Consider the following 21,337-nt stretch of genomic DNA (forward strand, 5'->3'; position numbering starts at 1 on the left):
GTCGTGATTTTTACGCGCTAAAATAGTTTAAACATGCAGAACAAAAACAAAATAAATTAACAAAAAAAAGATTCACGTCTTTTGCGTTATGTAAGAGAATAACGGAAACATCTGGTGGGTCTATTTATAACCTCTGATCTCATCTAAATCCGCTTTTATACAGAGAAAAAATCTCTAACGCAGAACCATCCTGAAAGCAAAGTACAGAGATCAAAACACAGAAGGAAATTGAAAACTGAATTTCAGACATCGATGGAGCTCCTGAACGTCCAATTGAGACACTAAACATTCAGAAAAACATTAAACGTTTACTTTTATTTTATTTCTGCCAAGAATATTTAATGTTTTTTTTGTTTTTGTTTTGTTTTTTCCCCCCATTAATATACTTTTTCAGTTCAGGGTGTGACACATTCAGATTGTGAGGAATGGGCGGAATTAAGGTTTAAAATTAGTTTATCATAATAAGCTATTAATAATTATTTTATTTCAAATAGATGGGCTAATGTGAAAATATAATTGTTATCATGAGAACTAAGGATCTCTAAATTTTATCCTTATCTGGCAAGGCTTCCCTTGACATACCTGCATCAACAACCATCATCAGCAGATAGAAACATGACCAAGGATTACTGAAACCTTTATCATGGTCTACATAACAAAGTTATATTCATAAACTTGACTCTGCTTCAACCTCTCTCAGAGGTATCCAGGATGGCCCATCAGGGGAAGCCTGGATTGTGGTCAGACAAATCAGTGTCCCATATTTTTGTAGGAAGAAATTAAGCAAAGAACAAAAGCAGTATCAGCAATAAGTCCAAATTTCCAGATCTGTAATGGTAGGGGGTTGGATCGGGGTTCTGCAGCATTAATGAAGAGATGTTTACAGAGATTTTACATCAGCACATGGGAACAACACTGGAGTGTTTTTATTTTATTATGATTTGCAGAAGAAAAAGGAACGATCAGGTGGACATGAAGATTATATTCATTCTTGAGTGTTTCAAATGAGGATGTTCCTGTAATCTGAACAGCTGCAGCATCTAAACACAGGAACAATAATGCATGAAATTATTTGCTTTAAAAGCTCACCTGTGTTTTAGTAAATTAGCACTCAGACAACACAAACAGAACATCGTCAACACCTATATTATTAAAACTTTATTCATCCCACTTGGGGAAAATGGGTGTTGTAGACACCTGTATACACACAGTATGCACAGAACCAAAACAGAAAAATGTGAATCTACTGTCATTTCCCAAAAGCCATTACTCTGTGATATCTCGATCTTCCATTCCTTGTTCACATATAGTTTTCTTAAACCATATTCTCATTTCATCTCTTCTTTTCTTTTAGTAGCTAAATTACACTAAAAGAAACACACATAAGGAGTTGTGGATAATACACAAAGCTCAAATTTATAATTAATAATCTTTTTATTTGACCAGCGGAGATCAAAGTGTTGTTATTATATCTGTATCATCAATTATCAATTTTAATTTTGCAGTTATCCTCAAAATCTATCACAATATTTCTGTCCTGTAACTGTCACTGCTTTAGTGGATCAACTGACAGATAAAAACATGTTCATGTTAGGAAGAATTATGGCCACTGACAGCCACCGTCCATTCACAACTGTTTTTGGTATTTGAAGCACGTTCTGTGCCTGCCTTTACCACTAGATGTCAGTAACTGCCACACACTGTACCTTTAAGTGTTGGAACTGAGAGACATACTGTGCTATTAGGTCAGACTACGAACAGCGATGTTACCCTCTGTAATTAGCCCATGTTTACCACTAGATGTAATTTATTTTTACACACTTTAGCTATAAAAGGTCCAGGTTGGTGCGGGACGGCTTGGTTCAGTAAATCTGATCTGATCAGCTACATAATAGCATGATGTCATAGCGATACAACACTTTCCTTAAATTATAACAAAAAATACAGCCCATTAAAAAAGTAGGAGAATGGTGGACATCCAGCAGTTTGTGTTCTTTCTTCTTGTCATGTGGTTTCAAACAACAAAAGAATCCCAGATTTTTAAACATGGAACTGTTGCTGCTTTGTTCTTGGTGCTGAGAATAAAGCGGCAAGAATCGACTATTTTTCCACCAATCAATGGATTGATGTGTGTCAAGCTCCACCCTTTTCAGTTATTGTCTTTGGAAGCGCAAAACAATGCATTCCAACCCAAACCCGTTGGTGGAAACGAGGCTAACATTTCTCTGAAGGTTTGAAAAGTAATATGAAATTTCCATAGCAGGAGTGTCAAACATGCGGCCCATGGGCCAAAACCAGCCGGACAGAGGGTCCAATCTGGCCAGTTGTATGAATTAAGTAATGGAAAAATGACATAGACAACTTAGAGATAGGGTGAGAAGCTTGTTGATCCAGGAATGGCTTAGAGTAGAGTCATTGCTTTTCCTCATCAAGAGGAGCCAGATGAGGTGGCTTAAACATCTGGTCAAGATACCGCCTGGATGCCTCCCTGGTGAGGTGTTCCAGGCATATCCCAGGAGGATAACCCGGCGAAGACCCAGGACACACTTGAGGGACTTAATCTCTTGGCTGACCTCGCAATCCCCTGGATGAGCTGGCGAATGTGGCTGGGGATAGGGAAATCTAGGATTCCCTGCTTAGGCAGCCCCCACAACCCAACCCTGACGGATAAGCGGAAGAAAATGGATGGATGGATGGATGGATGGATGGATGAATGGATGGGTGGATAGATGGACAAAGAAGACATTAAGTGCATTTTTAATAAAAGTAACTAATTCCTAATTTTTAAAACTAAAGTAATTTATTCCTAATATGTAGGTGTGAGGTTGAATTTATGTTAAACATGAAGCATTTACAAGAACTTGTTTTGTTTTTTATTTCTTTCTTGATTAATAGATCTGACTTTAGTTTGTATTATAAGGTGAGCGAGTTCAGGTGGTCAAGATTTCTACACAGACAGAAATTTACATGAACGTGCATAACTTCTAGTGCTTGAAAACTGACTTTAATCATAACGTGAAATGCTATATTTTCAGCTCCAGATACCTGTGATTAAAAGAAATTGTGATTTTTTTTTGGCTCTGTTGTGATTTCTAAGTTGTAATACATGTGTTGTATTACACTTAATTTTCTCAAGAATTATCAGGTTGTTCATAACATGTTTTCTAAAAAGATAGTTAATTAAATCTACATATGTTGATAATTTACTTATACTTCTTTGCACAAACATAAACAGAAAATTTGGAGTTCTCGTTATTTATAGGTTATTTTGCTGTTATTTCTGGCCCACTTGGGATCAAATTGCAGTGTATATGCCCCCTGAACTAAAATAAGTTTGACAGCCCTGGTCCAGAGAACATTAGCTCAATGTGGTCCAGTCATGTTGTTAAAACTCTCGAGAGTTTTAACCAGAGAGTTTTTCAAAAAGGTCACTTTTGTAGAGTTGCAAAAGTATATTAGAGCACAATGTCGGTTCCCCACGCTGCCACTGCCCTTTCATTTTTCAGAGATAAGGTGGTCCCTATTCTCTTGGCAAACTCTCTCTAGGTCCCAGAAGAAAAGGGGCCAGCAGGAATTTAAAAAATAAAAGGAGGGTCGGACTGAGAGAAGATTTTGGGAGTTGAGGAAAAGTTTGATTGAATACAAGTTGTAGTTCATGTTTCGGACTGTGGGTGGCAGCAGAGCCGTCAGTCAGTCGGAAAACGAGGAAGAAGACGAAGAAGAATTTACAACCATCCTTCAGTTCCACATGTTGGATATGGCTGTTAAGAAATAAATAGCCTTGTTGGGCGGAGGTGTTTAAGTCAACATGGACGAAGAAGACACGGTAAATATGCACATTTCTGTTCATTTGGCTGCTTTGTGTTGCACGCGCCATCGTTGGTGTTGGCTGATCAATTCGCACCAAACTCCATAAACAAAATAGGTTTCATTTCCACATGTGGGATAACTCTATCTGTATTTAGGACTCATCAGCTTTGAACAACTTTGCCTGAATTTGCTGCAGTCAGTTAAACAATCGGCGTATATTCTGTTACCGCGGATTGAAGGAAAGGAAAAATTAATGTTAAATTTCCATACTGTCGTTTGTTATCTCTGTGTAAGGAAAGATGATGTTGCTGAATTTATCAGGTTACACTGTTAAATTAGTTAGACTGTTTTTGTTTTTTTGTTTTTGTTTTTTTTGGTGTAAAATTCCAAAATAGTTTGTCATCCTCCAAATAATTAGTTAACAATAATTTATGTCAGAAATGTCATTTTTAGTGTTCTGAACTCTGCAGATTTTCTTCAGCATTATTTAAATACATATAATACATTTTTTAAAAGGGATTGAGTAGTTATGTTTTTACTTATTCCATTAGCTGGCTGATTTCTGCAGCTGTGATTTGATCAGCTCAGGTATGTTTACCATCACATGTTCATATCCAGTGTGTGTGTGCAGGCCGGGTACAGGGAACCCTGCGCCCAGTGTGCGGCGGTGGACTGGGGCATCTCAGATGAGGGTCGTTTCTACTGCAGATCCTGTCACAATGTCATCGAGGTAAACACACACACAACATCTGAGTCTGTGTGTGGTTTGTGATCAGGAAGTTAGTCGTCAGGTCATGACAGCAGCTCTGTCGTGATGATAGATTTCTTTGATATAACTATTGCCAGAGTAACAATCACGGTTTTATGATCATTACGACTATTGTGTGTTAATTAATTTACCAGAAGTGTAGACATGTAAAATCACGTGAATATCCCTTATAGGTCTTAAGATGTACTTATTTATGTCTTTTGATTCAGAATCAGAAAACTTTATTAATCCCCAGAGGGAAATTAAATTGTTGTAGCAGCAACAAGAGGTAATAAATCCTACAAATTAACCCTTTTCCCTCAGAGTAAACAGACGGAAAAGACCACAGAACTTACTTGGGAGGCTTCTTTCTGGAAACTACATTATAAAAATGGTTTTAAACCTTTTTTTTTAAAATCAGAGTAAAGAATTTTAAAGCATAGAAAAAATCTAGCCAGCCTGTAGCAGTCTGTCTGCCATTTAAAACATAAATAATAATGGATAAAAATACAAATATTACACACTGACAACTAAACAAAAAGCATTGCACTCACGCTGAGTCAGTTATGTTTGAACAGCAAAACTATCTGTCAAATAAAGTTTAAAATTTATTACAGTTTATCATCTGCATAATGTAACGTTCAGTGAATGCTGTTTAACACGTCAACCAGAGATGTACGCAATTACAAAGCATTGAAATGAAAGTAGGTTGAGAAGTTGCTCATTTCATCAAATCAAATCAAATCAAACTTTATTTATATAGCACCTTTCATACATAAAAATAGCAACTCAAGGTGCTTTACAGATAGTAAAATCCCCCAGAACCCCAACCCAATAGCAGCAAGCCCTGAGTCTGTTTTTAAAAATATCCACACTAGGTGCTCCCCTCACGTCCTCAGGCAGGCTGTTCCACATACGAGGGCCGTAGAAATAAAAGGAGGACTCGCCGTGGGTTTTTGTTTTTACTCTGGGAACAGTTAAAAGGCCAGTACCAGAGGACCTGAGGGGTCTAGTGGGCTCATAAGATAAAAGCAAATCAGATAAATAAGGTGGGCTAAGACCATTAACAGACTTAAAAACCAATAAAAGAATCTTAAAATCAATTCTGAAGCTGACGGGGAGCCAGTGCAGGGACTTTAAAATTGGTGTAATGTGGGCCCTCTTTCTGGTCTTTACCAACAGACGTTCAGCTGCGTTCTGTACAAGCTGCAGCTGGTTCAGGTACTTCTTCGGAAGACCAGAAAGAAGAGCATTGCAGTAATCTAATCTTGATGTGATAAAAGCATGAATCAGTGTCTCTGCACTGGCTCGAGAGAGAAACGGCCTGATGCGGGAGATGTTCTTCAGATGATAAAAAGCAGTCTTAGTTATGTTTTTAATATGTGGCTCAAAACTGAGATCTGCATCTAAAATCACTCCCAGGTTTTTTACTTGATTAAAATGGTTGAGTGCTACTGTTTTCAGCTTGGCCTCCAGTTTCTCTCTCTCAGCTTCAGGTCCAGTCATTAAAACTTCTGTTTTGTCCTGGTTGAGCTGCAAGAAGTTTTCTGCCATCCACCCTCTGATATCTAAAATACAATCTAACAAGGCATCAATGGGCCCGTGCTCATCAGGAGTCACGGCGTGCTCATCAGAGGTGTCACATGACTGAGTGACTGACTGCTTTTAAAAATTAAAATCTGATGTTCAGTCAAAACAAATTCAGAAAAAATTGTTAATTTCTTTTTACAAACTTCCCAAAAATTAAACACAGGAGAAACAAATGAGATACAATACACTTTAATGGATTGCAAGATATTAAAAAAATAAAACAAAAGAAAAACCCCAGTATGTTAAAATGTTTTTATTTACAGATAATAAAACTTTGTTTTATGTGGGTGACAACCTTGGCCCTTGTCCTGCAACTTTTCGATGGTCCCCTGCTCCAATACACCTGATTCAAATGAAAGTCACTGTGCAGAACTTAATAGGCTGTTGGATCCTTTTTTTTAATCAGGTGTGTCAGAGCAGGAAAACATAGAAAACTTGCAGGATTTCTGCCCTCAAGGACCAGGGTTCCCCACCACTGATATAGAAAATGTAAAAGAGGTGGTCCAGAAAGGACTGAAAAAATTCAACAGGGGTTCAATGTAAACAAATTATCCTTCAAATTATATTTTTTGAGTGAAATATATTAATGGTATTTAGTAATAGAGTATAACATTTAAATGTCATTGGACATAGAATGTGTTAGAATTGACAGAGTAAGAGAAATTATGTTTTTTTGCTGTTATTATTAATAGAAAATGTATCATGGAAGCCACATATTTATAATATAAGAATAAAAAAGTTACAAAAACAATTATGTTACATAAAGTAAAGGATTCACTGGAAAAAAACACAATATCTATTATATAATCTTTTAAATGTTGTATATCTGACTTGTTAAAATATGGGGGACTGCATGTAAAACATACATTAATACAGTTTTCATTTTACAAAAAAAGGAGATAAGAAGCATTAGTAGAAACATATACAGATCCATTATTTGCAAAGTTACAGTTATTAAAATGCAATGATCTAGTTGTTTACATTGTTCTGCAGGTAATTTATAAAGCTCATAAGAAATGTTGATCAGTTAATATTCAGAAGAAAGATAGAGCCATTATAAGTTAAAAGGATGTGAGATATTTGAAAAACCTGATTCAAAACTAAAGTCTTGAGTGATGTGTTTCTATGTCAGGAGTTTATGGAACAATCTGGATAAAGAAACTATAGAAGCAAAATCAAATGTAGTGTTTAAATAATAATTTAAGCAACTGTGACAAATACAATGAAAGAGGTTTATTTGTTTTGTCGGTGGTGATGTGTAGATAGAAGCGTCACGATCCTGTTCAAACACATGTCCAAATGTCTTCAGAGAACCAGAGAGGTGCTGGACACAACCTTTATTCAGGGGTCCAACAGGATCACCACCATCAGCAGAGGATCCAGAACCAGAAGGCCGGGTCAGTGTTTTCCTCCTCTTCCTCACTGAGAGCCACTGATTCCTGTTTGTAAAACATGTGATGATTTAACCCTTAAAACCCCAGGCCAGTTTTTGTCTGCCTGCTTTTAAATGTAAAAGTGCAAACAGAAGCTGGAGCTTTTAATCCCTGTCGGCATCAGACGTGATGTTTCCAGCCTCAGCTGTCAGATTGGAGGTAAAATGATGTAAAATGAATGTATGAATAGATATAGCAGCATAAAGGCCGACCAGAAGAAGAAAGCAGAATTTATTACTAACAGAACTTTGTAGAAATAACACACAGATCAACAGTGACCAAACCTTTTCTCATCTCATCGTTCTCTCAAGTCTTGGCTTTCAGGAGAAAAAATATTGTTATTGAAACAAACACACAACAGAAACTATTTCCATGTTTCCACTTTTTCCTCATTTCCAGTTATTCCTGCTACTATTTACCTGCTATCCTCACTAAACCAACTCCAGCTCAGCTGCTTTGTGGCGCCACCGTGCATCAGAAACGTCTTCTTGGCTTTATTCCAGCCATAGAGGAGCATTATTTTTCTTCTTTTCACACACACATAGAACTTTCTGCTCACTGGTTGATCTTTGGCTGCTCCTGATTGGACGTTACCGTCAATCTAAGCTCTCTGATTGGTGGAAAGTCTGACAGGAAGTGGCTTCATCATCATGTCCAGGTCTAAATAGAGGTCTCTTAGCAACATAGTAGTGATGGTGATGTTTTTATGATGAAATGTGATAAATAATGCTGTTATCATTGATCATTGTGGATTTACCAGATAGAGTCTGAATAAAAACGACATTTTGCAGCTTTTTGATTAAAAAAGAAATAAATAAAAATAAGGAAGAGGATTTTCTTCCTCGTGTTAACTTGCAGGTGTTTTTCAGAGGGCGGCATCGTGTGGATGCTCTGTGAGGGATTCCAGTTCATCTTGAAGAACCAGGCCGATGCGCTGCTCAGACTGGGAGTCAGTCCTCACTTTAAGGTCTGTCTTCATCCCCCTTGCTGGTCAAACGCTGTCAGCTGAACCCGTCTGATCCTTTTCTCTGAATGTTCCAGGACGATGTGTTGTGTCAGCTATGGAGACTCTACCTGCAGAAGACCCAGCAAGCGTACACCTCCAACCCGGTGACCAGCTTAAAGTTTACAGCCGTCAGTGTCCTCTTCATCCTTCTATCCACCTCTGTCTTAGTTTTATTTTTTTATCCTGATTTATTTTATATTTTAATATTTTCATCTTTTACAATTTTTTCATAATTTTCTGTTTTCTAGATTTATTTATTTATTAATCTCAGTTTCATTATATTATATTTATATTTTCATATAAAAACAAAATGGATACAGGAAAACAAGAATAAAATATAAATAGAATTAAATATTATGTAAAGTAATTACAATTAATAAAGGTAAATAATAATAAAAAAAAAGGATTACAAAATTAACTGTGAATATAAGCAAATCAATTAAATAAATAAATGAGATAAAAATAATTAAAATAAAAAAAGACCAGAAGTGGTTTGTCGCAAATTTGCAACATCTTGTTTCACTGGGTTAACAAGCGTTTTGCTTTTTTATTGTTTTTATTATTCTTTCCATTATTCTTTCTTTCTGTTAATTTTTGACATTAGTGTATTTAAATTTCTATTTAATTGCACAATTTCTTTTTTATCTAAATGGTGTAATTATTTTTCCTAGTTTCTTTTTTGTTTTAGTTTTACATTTTATTTGAATGTTTTTACATTTTTGGCATGTGTTTATGATTATTATTATTTTTGCAAACAATGTTTGATTTGGTTTTGTGCTAAGTTGTCGTAACTGTACTATGAGAGTGAAGAGCCAAAGCAATGTCTGTAGTCAACACGGCATCATCATTTCCCTCCCCCTCCCCCTCCCCCCAGCAAGGTTGGGATTCGGACTCGGACAGTGCCCCCGGGTCGTCCGTCATGTCGGCCAGTGCGACAGACCGGGAGTCGAACCCGCCCAGCTCAGCTGGTTCTAACACAGGTGACTTTCATGTTTTTCAGTCTGTAGAAGTGAGATGAAAATATTTGCAGGTTGTTGGTGTGTTTTGTGTTTCAGCATCAACAGAAATTCAACCTCCACATTTTCTACAAGATGTTAAATATTTCAGTTTTAGAGTGAAGCTTGTAATTTAGTTGATTTTCCTTTAACAAAGATTCGGTTGTGGTCATGTGAGAGTTTAGATATGAGAACTCTGTTTACCTCCGTAAACGTTCCTCTTTGACCCTCAGAGAGCGGCAGCGAATGGTCGAGCTCCACTAATGACCTTCGCCGCCTGACATCCCGCCGGAGGCGGAGCCAAAGCCGGATGACCATGGTGAAGACTTTGGCTCTGATCCACCTGGCTCTGGTCTGGAGCCGTGAGGCGCTGACGCTGAGTGACCTGCTCAGGTAACACCTGCACACACCTGGAAGGTGGAAGTCGTGTTTACCCGGTTGGTTTCCACATAGTTCTGGACTGGGACCAGTTCTGTTCTCCTGATACAAGCCTCCAACATTGTGGGCTGCGTGGTGATGTGGTGGTTAGCACTGCTGTCCCACGTTGGTTTGGGGGGTTCGAACAGCCTTTCTGTGTGGAGTTTGCATGTTCTCCCTGTATATGCGTGGGTTCTCTCCAGGTACTCTGGCTTCCTCCCACCATCCAAAAATATGATGTTAGGTTAATTGATCACTCTAAATTCTCCTTAGGAGTGAGGGTGAGTGGTTGTTTATCTCTGTGTTGGTCCTGCGATGGACTAACAACCTGTCCAAGGTGTACCCTGTCTTTCACCTGCTAATTGCTGGGATAGACTACAGCTTCCCTGCAACCCCGAATTGGAATAAAAGATATAGAAAATTAATGAATGAACATGACTAATGTGTCTGCTTTGATTACTTTTCATCATCTATCTTATACTGTGCTTTATTTTCCCTTTTTTTTCATCTACACCATCCTCATCTCTCTCCCTCCTTTGTGTCATGACAACCAATAGTGAAACATACAAACCAAAGAATTTATTATTTAATCAGCTTATAAAATTATTCGGGTTCAAGTTATAATTTAAATTAAATATCAGGTTGTTTAGGTAAAGATATTGCAAATGCTAATTCAGGTCATGCAGTTTTGACCTCATTCTCACACACCTGAATTTGGCAGTTTACTTTGAAAAATCAAAATAAAAGTCAGATTTCACTTGTCTTCGTTTTATTTTTGGAAAAGTAAAATGTTGTCATTGAAAAAATATTTGAACTAATGTTAAAAAAGTTGTATTGGAATTTATTCTCCAGTAAATGTCCATGAAGTTTAACTTATTCCACTCAGAACACCTTTCTGATGGATAGTACTTCCTGATAACTTTATTCTTCTAATGAATACACTGAATTAAGTCATTATAAATCAGACCCTTTTCAAGATAAAATAGTATTTATAAACACTATTTATATAAAATAAGAAAAGGAAAAAACTGCTTCTGGCTGGTTGAGCAGACATAAACGTGGCCTATAATGCCGCCAAAGAGAAGCTGCCTTTTATGAAATTCAAGTCCAAGTAGAAAAGTCTTATAAAAAACATAAATCCAGTGGAGGGAAATTTGCCAGAAGCAGCTCGTTCTCATGATCCAATTCAGTTTAAAATATTTTGTTTCATTCGCCTCAGTGAAGGTAGCACTTTACTTTGTTTTTATAAATAATTATATTTTTTTACCTAACATTTGGGGTTCAAATAAACATTTTCCTAAACCTCATTATTGTACACAGTACTTTAAATAACCATCAGTCTATGAGGGTAATTATCAAAAAGAAATGTGCTGCTAGAACCGATGCTGTGATAATTAAGGTGTACCTTCATTTTTTGCTGGTTGCCCAGTGCAACCAATGCAGAAAGTTAGTCTGGAGCCCCGACACATGTAGGCTGGACAAGCGCAGGCCTCCAGAAAGTTAGTCTGGAGCCCTGACGCATGTAGGCTGGACAAGCGCAGGCCTCCAGAAAGTTAGTCTGGAGCCCCGACGCATGTGGGCTGGACAAGCGCAGGCCTCCAGAAAGTTAGTCTGGAGCCCCGATGCATGTAGGCTGGACAAGCGCAGGCCTGTTTGATCAGGGTGTCCATATAATTCTGCTGCTGCTGAGAAACATCACACTTTTCCTGTTTTGGCCTCTCCTAGAATTTAAAGTAGTGTTTACTATAGATAAAAGAGAGGTATGTCTTTTTAAAATATATCTCTGGCAGCTAAGAAAGCTTTTACTGTTGTTGTTGTATTTGTTTGCTATTGATCAAAATTAAAGTAAAAACGAACAAACACCAGATGGGTCGGGCTTCTTCCTTCTTTCAGGTCACTTAAGTCCATCTCGGCCGGAGAGCTCTCCGTTCTCCAGCTGCATGCTGATGGGAAGCTGAGATTTTAGTATTTATCTATTAAACTTGTTTTTATTTTGTTTTTATTGCCATTTTTACGGCTGTATGACCAAACGGACTGTGTTTGTTTTCAGGCTGGTGAAAGAGGGTCACATCCCGTATGTTAACGCCTACGAAGAACTTCCGGAGGAGATGAAGCTGTTTGGAAAAGATGCTCTTCTCTTCAGTGTGCTGGTCAGAAATCACTTCAGTTTCATTTGTTTTGTTTTGTGTGTTTTTTTGTTTTCGTTGTTTTTTTTAACATTTTTTGTAGCTTTCTCTTTTGGTTCTGGTCCATTTTCCAAAGTGAAGTCTTGAAATCGGTTTAGTTTATAAAAGCTGTTTTTAACTCTGGATCCAAACCAGCTGAACAGGATTATTAAAAGCGGGAACTTCTGCTTGCGTTAACGTTGTTCTGATCCATTTCTGCAGAGCATCCCGTCTCACAACACCTTGCATCGGGAGGCTCAGGCTCTGGTTCAGTTCCTGCAGCTTCCAGCTTTTCCTCCAATCAGCCGGCAAACTCTGCTTCACCCAGCTCTGCTCAGCCTCCGTTTCCTGACCGACGCCAACCTGCCAGGTAACATGTTCGCTGACACACCTGGCTGACCCTGGTACCTGTACCACTGAATGGTTCTGCTTCCTGTTTCTTGTCAGATGAACTCCACAGGTGGGTGTGCAGGCTGATGGACCGAGCCGGAATGGCCGATCCGAGGGGCTTCACCATCAACCCCCAGTCACACGGCATCCTGCCGCGGTACGAGGTGCAGACCGCTGCCCTCATCATCGTCACAATGAAGCTGATCTTTGGCCTGGATGACCACACCGAGTGGTAGCTCCGCCCCCTCACACACACACACACACACACACACACTGCTGCTCCTGTGTGATGTTCCTGTGTCTTTCAGGGAGTTATCCAATCAAGTTAGTTCCCAGGACGACTCAGGTTGGTTTCTCATTGGTGTTTGTTAGAACTTTGTGCTCTGAGTTATGAGGTCTGGATCAGAACCTCGATGAATCAACGTCATTATATTTTATTGGCTGACAGACGACCAGTTTAACCTGAGGAGGTGGTACCGACTGATGCAGGCCGCTCTGATCCGGGCTCAGAAGAAGGCGGACCAGGATGTCGCCAGGTGAGACATCTGCAGCTCCTCACCTGAGCTGTGGATTAGGACCAGGTTTTAATTTTTATCCAGATCAGGACCAGGCTTCAGTACTGACCCAGATCAGGACCAGGGACCTCATTTAAAAAGCTGGTGTAGGAGCAAAAACTGGCGTACCCCAGTTATAGTCTCCTTTTGGGATTTATAAAAACCAAACTTGATGGAAAAATGTCCCTACCTCCACGGGAACTATGACCCTCCCGTAAGGACAAAATCTGGAAAAACGAGAAACAGCGACACCAACGATACAGAATAAAATCAATGAAATGCTGTGAAATGTGAGACATTTTTGCACAATCCACTATTACGTTTCACACCACATGTTAGATATTAAAGCCATTTGCAAAAATGAATGAAGAGGCACATTCCATATTAATACTCCTAAGAGTGCATGCTCAAAAAAAAAAAGGGAGATGATATTAATAAAAACCTCAACTGCTAAAATATGTTCTGTCATTGTGAAACAAAACTTACATGTTATGAGATACATTCAGGCTAAATAAGGCAGACAGTCTGCTGCCAGCATGAACCTTAGAATGAATCCTTCATTCTATTCTATTCTATTCTATTCTATTCTATTCTACAGTCATTTAGCAGACGCTTTTATCCAAAGCGACTTACATTTGAGAGGAAGAACAACACAAGCATGAATTCAAACAAGATGGGACGTCATAATTAAGTGATAGTCAGACCGCTTTTGAGTCCAGTTGGACCCAGGTGCTGTCATGTAGTGCTAGTGCAGTGCATATAATTTTTTTTTTTTTTTTTTTTTTTTTTTAGTCATTTTATTTAAATACAGGATCACGATTTCATCAAACAATATCAACTAGGTCATAAGTGCATGATTTCATCACATAATATCAAATTGGGCATAAGTGCATGATTTCATCACACAATATCATCTTGGGCATAAGTGCACACAGCTTCTTCAGTACTTGGTTGAGCCAAAAAGCTGGACAAATCTTTCTGACTCATTTAGTTAAGCTAAATGTGGAAATGCTCCTTAAACAACTGAGTCTTTAGCTTGGTCTTAAAAGTGGATACGGACTCTGCGGATCGGACGGAGTTTGGTAGATCGTTCCACCACCGAGGAACAACAGAGGAGAAGAGTCTAGCTACTGATTTTGCGCCACGTTGTGGTGGGAGCACTAGGCGTCTTTCACTGGCAGAGCGTAACTGTGGAGAGGGAGTGTAGCTCTGGATTAAGGAGTGAAGGTAGCCCGGAGCCGTTTGGGTTATTGTTTTGTAAGCCAGAAGCAGAGCTTTGAATTTGATGCGTGCTGCAACTGGAAGCCAGTGAAGAGCAATTAGCAGCGGAGTGACATGAGCTCTTTTGGGCTGGTTGAAGACCAGACGTGCTGCTGCGTTCTGGATCATCTGCAGAGGTTTAACTGAGCATGCAGGCAGGCCAGCCAGTAAGGAGTTGCAGTAGTCAATGCGTGAAATGACCAGAGCCTGGACCAGGAGCTGGGTCGTGTGTTCAGTCAGGTAGGGTCTGATCCTCCTGATGTTCTAAGATCCAGCAGAGCAGGACGCAGGCTGGAGGTCTAGAAGTGATGCAACGCTAATGAAACACACCAGAGGTGGATTTCCTTTTATTTTTAGACAATGTTTTTTTATTGTTGTCTCAATTTCTGTCAAGACATTTCTCGCAACTCCTTGGCCATCTCACAGCAGTGATGGTGTCCTCTGAGGACACGGCTGCTGCAGTGCTGGGTGGAGTCTCTAGCCTCACCCTTTCCAGTCACAACCACCGACTGGAATACCCAGGAACTAGAAAGAAATATTATTTAACACTAAATAAACTGCCATCAATCTCAGATGTATCTGTAAATATTTATTTTATACATTAAAACAAAAGGACAAAATTACCGGCATTCAGCAGATGCTTTTCTCCAAAGGGACTTACCGTGGTGGTGGTGGTGTTAATATTCATCCTGTGGGATTCCAACATTGGTTTCCCACATGGAAGACGGATGCCCTGCTGACTGAGATATCCGGACACACCAACCGCCGCCTCTGGTGTGTCTTGCCTTCTGATATCAGCCACCTGCTGCTGCTAGTCTGCCTTTCTGAGCCAAGTAATGCCCATGCCGTGTCCACCAAATAAAACCTTTTTACGTGGTCCATCAGGATATTCGTCTCACATTCCAACAAAATCAACTTATTCCCTCTTTTCACCTCCTGAGCCATCATGGAAATGATTTAAAGAAAATACATTATAGGCGTTCACTTGACATTAATATATATTTATAGCCACCATAAGGGCGTGGCAAAGCGTTCCCTCACATGTGCCCACTTTAAAGTTGATTCTGATTTATAAACAGTCGTAGAAGGTGCATGCACACGCTTTTATAAATCTCAAAGTTTTTTTGCGCCACCTGTAGACTGCTTTGCTTCGCACATCTTTATAAATGAGGCCCCAGGTTTCAGTTCTGATCCACAGGACCTGCAGCTTCTGTGTTCAGTGAAAATTGAACCTGAATAATAAAAAAAGTCTTTTTAGAAACTATAAAACTTTGTGGCTTCAGATCTTCTGGAACAGGATCCTTGATGTGAACCTGCAGTTTGGTTTTATGTTGATTTAGTTTGTTTTCTGTCTCTGTTTGTCTTTGCTGCCCACAGGAAACAGTGGAGGACAAAGAAACCAATTTTCCTGAGCAAGGGAGAGAAAAACCTCATCATGAAGAGGAAAAGTAAGAACCAGAGTTTCAAACTGAAGGAAATGTATAGTGATCTGATTGCTAGCTTATGTAACAGTTAATGAAATGTAGGGACCTTTGAAATCTGTTTAACCTTTCCCAAATTCCATGTTTTCAAGAAAAAGTCATTTAATTTGAGTAGACGATAAACATAAAAGTAGCATTTTTTCTTTACAAATTTACTTAACAGTAACAAGAAAAAAAAGAATTCAGTGTAAATGAGAAATCTTAACTCTTGCATTAGTAACATGATCCGTCTTGTCGGAACCAAAGTAGATAGAAAGATGACAATTTTCAGGGAAACCGCCAGAACCAGCAGAGACTGCCTGAACAGAACTCATCAACTCATTCAGTTGTTTAAAAAAAGTTTTTCCTATAAAACGTTCACATAGAGTTTTACTTCCAAGCTTCATCTAATTTTTCCCGTAACCCTTAAAACCCTTAAAACTCCAAGCCATTTTTTTTTGCTATTTGCCTCAGCTGTCAGATTATGAGGCTAAAATGATGTAAAATGAATGTATGAATAGATATAGCAGCATAAAGGTCGACCAGAAGAAGAAAGCAGAATTTATTACTAACAGAACTTTGTAGAAATAACACACAGATCAACAGTGACCAAACCTTTTCTCATCTCATCGTTCTCTCAAGTCTTGGTTTTCAGGAGAAAAAATATTGTTATTAAAACAAACACACAACAGAAACTATTTCCATGTTTCCACTTTTTCCTCATTTCCAGTTATTCCTGCTACTATTTACCTGCTATCCTCACTAAACCAACTCCAGCTCAGCTGCTTTGTGGCGCCACCGTGCATCAGAAACGTCTTCTTGGCTTTATTCCAGCCATAGAGGAGCATTATTTTTCTTCTTTTCACACACACATAGAACTTTCTGCTCACTGGTTGATCTTTGGCTGCTCCTGATTGGACGTTACCGTCAATCTAAGCTCTCTGATTGGTGGAAAGTCTGACAGGAAGTGGCTTCATCATCATGTCCAGGTCTAAATAGAGGTCTCTTAGCAACATAGTAGTGATGGTGATGTTTTTATGGTGAAATGTGATAAATAATGCTGTTATCATGGATCATTGTGGATTTACCAGATAGAGTCTCTGAATAAAACTACATTTAGTGGCTGGATTGTAAACCTCCTGGACGGGATAGAAATGTCTGTAAAACTTTGATAAGCTGTCCATCGCAATTTACCTCACAGAGTTACACCACTACTGTTCCTGAGAAGTTTCGACAGTATAAACGATAGCACTCGAGGAAACCAGCTATCTAGCGGAGTTTTGATGGTTAAACTTAGTTCAGCAGAAAAAGAACAGACATCAGCACCAGCATTGGGCCCTACTGGGTTCCTGGTGGAAGAGCTCAGACTGATGGAGCATCACAGACGTGACCTGCTGATAGTTGACTAGAGAGAAATGTAGACAGACCTGGAGTCAGAAAGTAGAAACTTTCTGTCTGAGAGCTTTGTGACAACTCTTCCTCGTCTTGGAGACTCTGGGGTCTCATCTTCCTCCATCCAGAGACGAAATCCAAGAAAATTCTCCTGGAGGCTTGGGAAAGTGACCCGGCGGGAAAGACAGGATAACATGATGTTTCTGTCTGTTGTGTTTTCAGGAAATGCAGAGCAGGTCCAGATGTGTTTTGAGAAGCTGTCCTCTTGTCCAGCAGGCGTCCAGGACATCAGTCCATCCAGCTTCAGGTTCTGCTGGGGGGACAAAGACGGATCAGACGGTCCCAGTCTGCACCACATGAAGGTAGACAGAGTTCTGACCCAGAAACTTGGAACCCTGACTCCCCAGAACTCCTTGTACTGGCACCCAGCACTTAAATCCTGCAGCACGTTAAGGTGAGTCTGTCAGAGTTCAGGTGTGTGAAGGATCAGCTGGAAGGTGGAGACAATCTGAATTCTGATTTCTTCCTCTGCAGGAAGTGCAGGAGTCATTACTCTGAGGTGGAGGCCACGCTGCCACGCTCCTTCGTCTGGCTGCTGCAGCTCTTCTCCTTCATCCTGGACGTGAAACCCTACTATCTGTATGAGGAGGTGCTGGAGGTGGAAAGGAAAGTGTTTGGAGCTAAACACGCCATGTACCCAAAGGGAAAGAAGAAAAAGAGAAGGACTGAAACCAGAACCGGAACCTCATCCAGGGTAGTTCAAAAAAGTGGAGGAAAAAGCTAAGTCCAGTTCAGTTACTTGAGAAATAAATAAGGAGCAGCTGTAGGAAGTCTGTTTCTTGTGTTAATTTCCCCAAACACACAGCAAGATTTATTTTTTTTAATGAATGCAAAAATCTTCCCTGCGTCTTTATCACTGATTGAAAGAGGTGTAATGAGGAGAAAAAAGTTGTGTGTGAAGATGCAGAAAGTCATGGCTAAATTAAAGAATGAGACAATGAAGGTTTTGGGATGAGAAAAGGATCCTGACCAGCAAGAATCCAGGGGAAGACTGCGAAGTGAGGGGTGAATAAAAATGTCTCTTTTTTTTATACTGAGTTTTTTGTTTTGTTTTTTTTAAGCAAAGTTTATATATATATATATATATATATATATATATATATATATATATATATATATGAATGAAGACCTGCAGTGGCAGAACATGACCAGCAGGGGGAGAAATAACCTCGCTAAAGGAGGAGAGGTCAAACTGAAAGAGTGAGAACATTTTCCAAACTTACTGATAGCTTGTGACGTTTCTGTCAGACAGAACAATCCTGATGTAACCTGCTCATAAACAAACCAGTTTTCTAGAAGGTTGTGGTCCTGCTGATGGATTTTACTCCCATTAAATTTGTTGTGTGTGTGAGCTAGCAGCCAGGATCTGAATTAATGTCTTTCTTTGCTGTTTTCTGGTAAAAAGTTTGATTCCAGCTCTAAAAACTCTGCTAATGTGTTCTCCTATGACTGCCAGGTAGTTTCCATGGAGATGAAGGAGGTTTTAAAGTAAAGTATCATCTTTCTATCAAAGACTATCTTGGGTTTCACTTCTTTCTGGATCCTCATGGTGTTTCTAAGGTGAATTTCAGGGCTATCCCTGGATTCTCCTGTTCATAGAGGTACCCATCATTAACATCAGCTGAAGGCTTTCTGAGATATTTACCTGCAAAACACCTATTAAAACACTGGAAACCTGCGAAGCCTCACTTTTTTTTACCTTCTACTTTTGCACATTTCTTCATCAGACATTTCTAATTGGGATTACTCATTCCTAGATGAACTGGGGTGCTATCCTCTGCTTTGCCCTGAAAGGAATGTAGTTTTCTTTTAGCAACAGATAAACATTTACATTTCATTTTTCTCAGCTTGATGTTCTCGTACAGTCTTGGGAAACATAGAAGTCTGAAATGAGCAGAATGACCCTTTAGTTCAGTAAACCTATGAGATAAATCCATATTTAACTTTGTTTATCAACAGAACATAAACTGCTAGAATCAGATTAACATTCATCCACATTGTGTTTGTGAGAATAAAGTATTTTCAGGTTATTCTCCGATATTGGGAAGTAACAGTTCTTATGTGTGGACAGGTTTGTAACATAACCAGTCCGGTTCTGGTTTTCTTTCTGAAGGAAAACCTCAAACAGGCGAGCAGCTGCTCACGTCAGCTCCAGAACTTGGAAAGAAAACAGCAAATTTTCCTAATTTAAACAAAGTTCCTGCTGCTGCTGTCAGACAGCTGATAGAAACATCTGGAAAGTTTCCAGTTTTCCTGGAAAGTTGGTGTGTAATCTAGTTGCAAGGAGTCGACGGCGCAGCGCTGCAGTTTTCCAGCAGCTGTGACCACAAATATGCAGAATAATTCAAACCGATTTTCCTCCGACACACAAAGCCTCTTAGATCTGATTCTGAATTCAAACTAAACATTTTAAATGTTCAGACATTATTTTTTAATTCAGCTTCGTTTTATTTTTTATTATTTTTGTTAAGGAAAACAAACATCAGTGATTGAAATTAATCTGAAGCACATTACTTACATTTGTGATAATAAAAACCTCTTTTCTGTTTGCAGTAAATAAACTTCACTTATTCCAGATTTTACTGAAGGTTTTATTTTGTTTGTCTTTTCATTAAGTTATTCTTGTTTCTTGTGTCAGTCATTCTGTCATCTGTTTTCTTGCTTTTTGCAAATAGTTTAAAGAAATAACCAAGTTTCTGGTCTTTTAATTCTTATTTTCAGGTGATCATGTGAAATGGAGGCCGAAGACGAGTGGAGGATTTTAAAACCTGATCAATAAATCAGGATTTTATCAGTGAACCAGATTTAAAAAAACTCACCAGGGGTTTATATAAAACTTTGTTTTTACAGTTTCAATTATTTAATTTTCACAAATACAGAAAAACATTTTTTTCATGGTAATGTTTTAATTTTTTAGGTTTATATTTCATATATAATTTTTTTTTTTGTATTTTAACATTGAAATAAAATAAAAATTACTGAGAAATAGTTTAATATGAAAATAGAAATTTCCTTCACTAAATGAGAAAATTTAAGTTAAAGCGCTGAAAGTTGCTTTTAAATTTCACACTTTTTTGCAGCTGTGAAACAAAACCAAATTATTTTTACAAAAAATAACCAAAATATTATATTGCTCTGCTGTAATATGTTTTGTTTTTTTGTTTGTTTGATTTTGTCTGCAAATGCTAAAAATCCTAAATTAACACACCAAACGCAACCGTGTGAGTTTGTGTTTGTCGTAAATTATTAGATATTAAACTGTCAAAAAAATGATTTTAGAACAGAATAGTTTGTCATTCTTTATTAGTATTAAATATTTATTACACTTGTGATTTTGTTCTTGTTGGAAGAACAAAGCCAAAAAGTGACCTTTCAAAATTTTGGATTTTGGGTTGTTTTCTTATTAATTATTTGTTTGTTTATTTATTCATCTATCAGATTTTTTAGGAGTTAAATTCAATAGAAAAATAAATATAATCCTGAAAGTGTAAAATTTAATGGTTTTAATTTGGGTTTTAGATCATTTTAGAAATACTAATAATAGCAATAAATTTTATTAATATTGCACTTTTCACAAACACAAAGATGTTTTACAGAGTAAAAGAACAAGTTACAAACAAGACAAAATACAAGCAAGCTGATAAAACAACTAAAAGAAAATGAGCCATGAAACAGGTGAGTTTTTAGTTTGGATTTGAAGGGGCCTGGGTCTGTGGTGTCTCTGATGTGGAGAGATTCCCAAAGGGTAGGGGCGAAAACTGGAAAGGCCCTATCCCTCATAAATGTTTTTCCTTTATAGAAAAAAAATGTCTTGGTTTTTATGTTTTTTATCTATATCTTAAAGAGGTCTTTACTGACTTTCTGCTTATTTCTTGCTTATCCTGATAAGCAAGGCGAGTTTATTTGTATAGAACATTTTTTCATGTACAAGACAATTAAAGATGCTTTACATAAAACATTAAAAGCATTACAGCAGGTGCAGGAAGCATTAAAAACATACATTAAAAACAAACTTAAAACAATTAAAAAGAATTAAATAAAACCAGAAAAAGCTCAA

General features: G+C 38.2%; 1 protein-coding gene across 2 annotated transcripts; it reads left to right on the forward strand.

Moving 5' to 3' along the window:
* The first annotated feature begins 3,698 nt into the window (after positions 1-3,698).
* Positions 3,699-18,309, forward strand: taf1b (TATA box binding protein (Tbp)-associated factor, RNA polymerase I, B). Of its 2 annotated transcripts, XM_041975505.1 has the most exons (15): positions 3,699-3,826; positions 4,442-4,540; positions 7,458-7,545; positions 8,451-8,548; positions 8,623-8,715; positions 9,462-9,567; positions 9,816-9,975; positions 12,050-12,149; positions 12,387-12,534; positions 12,612-12,786; positions 12,863-12,900; positions 13,003-13,090; positions 15,746-15,816; positions 17,443-17,674; positions 17,755-18,309. In XM_041975505.1, exons 1-15 carry the CDS (start codon positions 3,809-3,811, stop codon positions 18,002-18,004), a joined length of 1,764 nt encoding a protein of 587 aa, XP_041831439.1. In that variant the 5' UTR covers positions 3,699-3,808; the 3' UTR covers positions 18,005-18,309. The 2 variants fall into 2 exon arrangements, with proteins under 2 accessions (XP_041831439.1, XP_041831440.1); XM_041975506.1 differs by lacking the exons at positions 3,699-3,826; positions 4,442-4,540 and having other exon boundaries at positions 7,502-7,545; positions 9,466-9,567.
* The last annotated feature ends 3,028 nt before the right edge of the window (positions 18,310-21,337 follow it).

This window comes from Melanotaenia boesemani, chromosome 22 (genome assembly GCF_017639745.1).
Source record: "Melanotaenia boesemani isolate fMelBoe1 chromosome 22, fMelBoe1.pri, whole genome shotgun sequence".
Lineage (NCBI taxonomy): Eukaryota > Metazoa > Chordata > Actinopteri > Atheriniformes > Melanotaeniidae > Melanotaenia > Melanotaenia boesemani.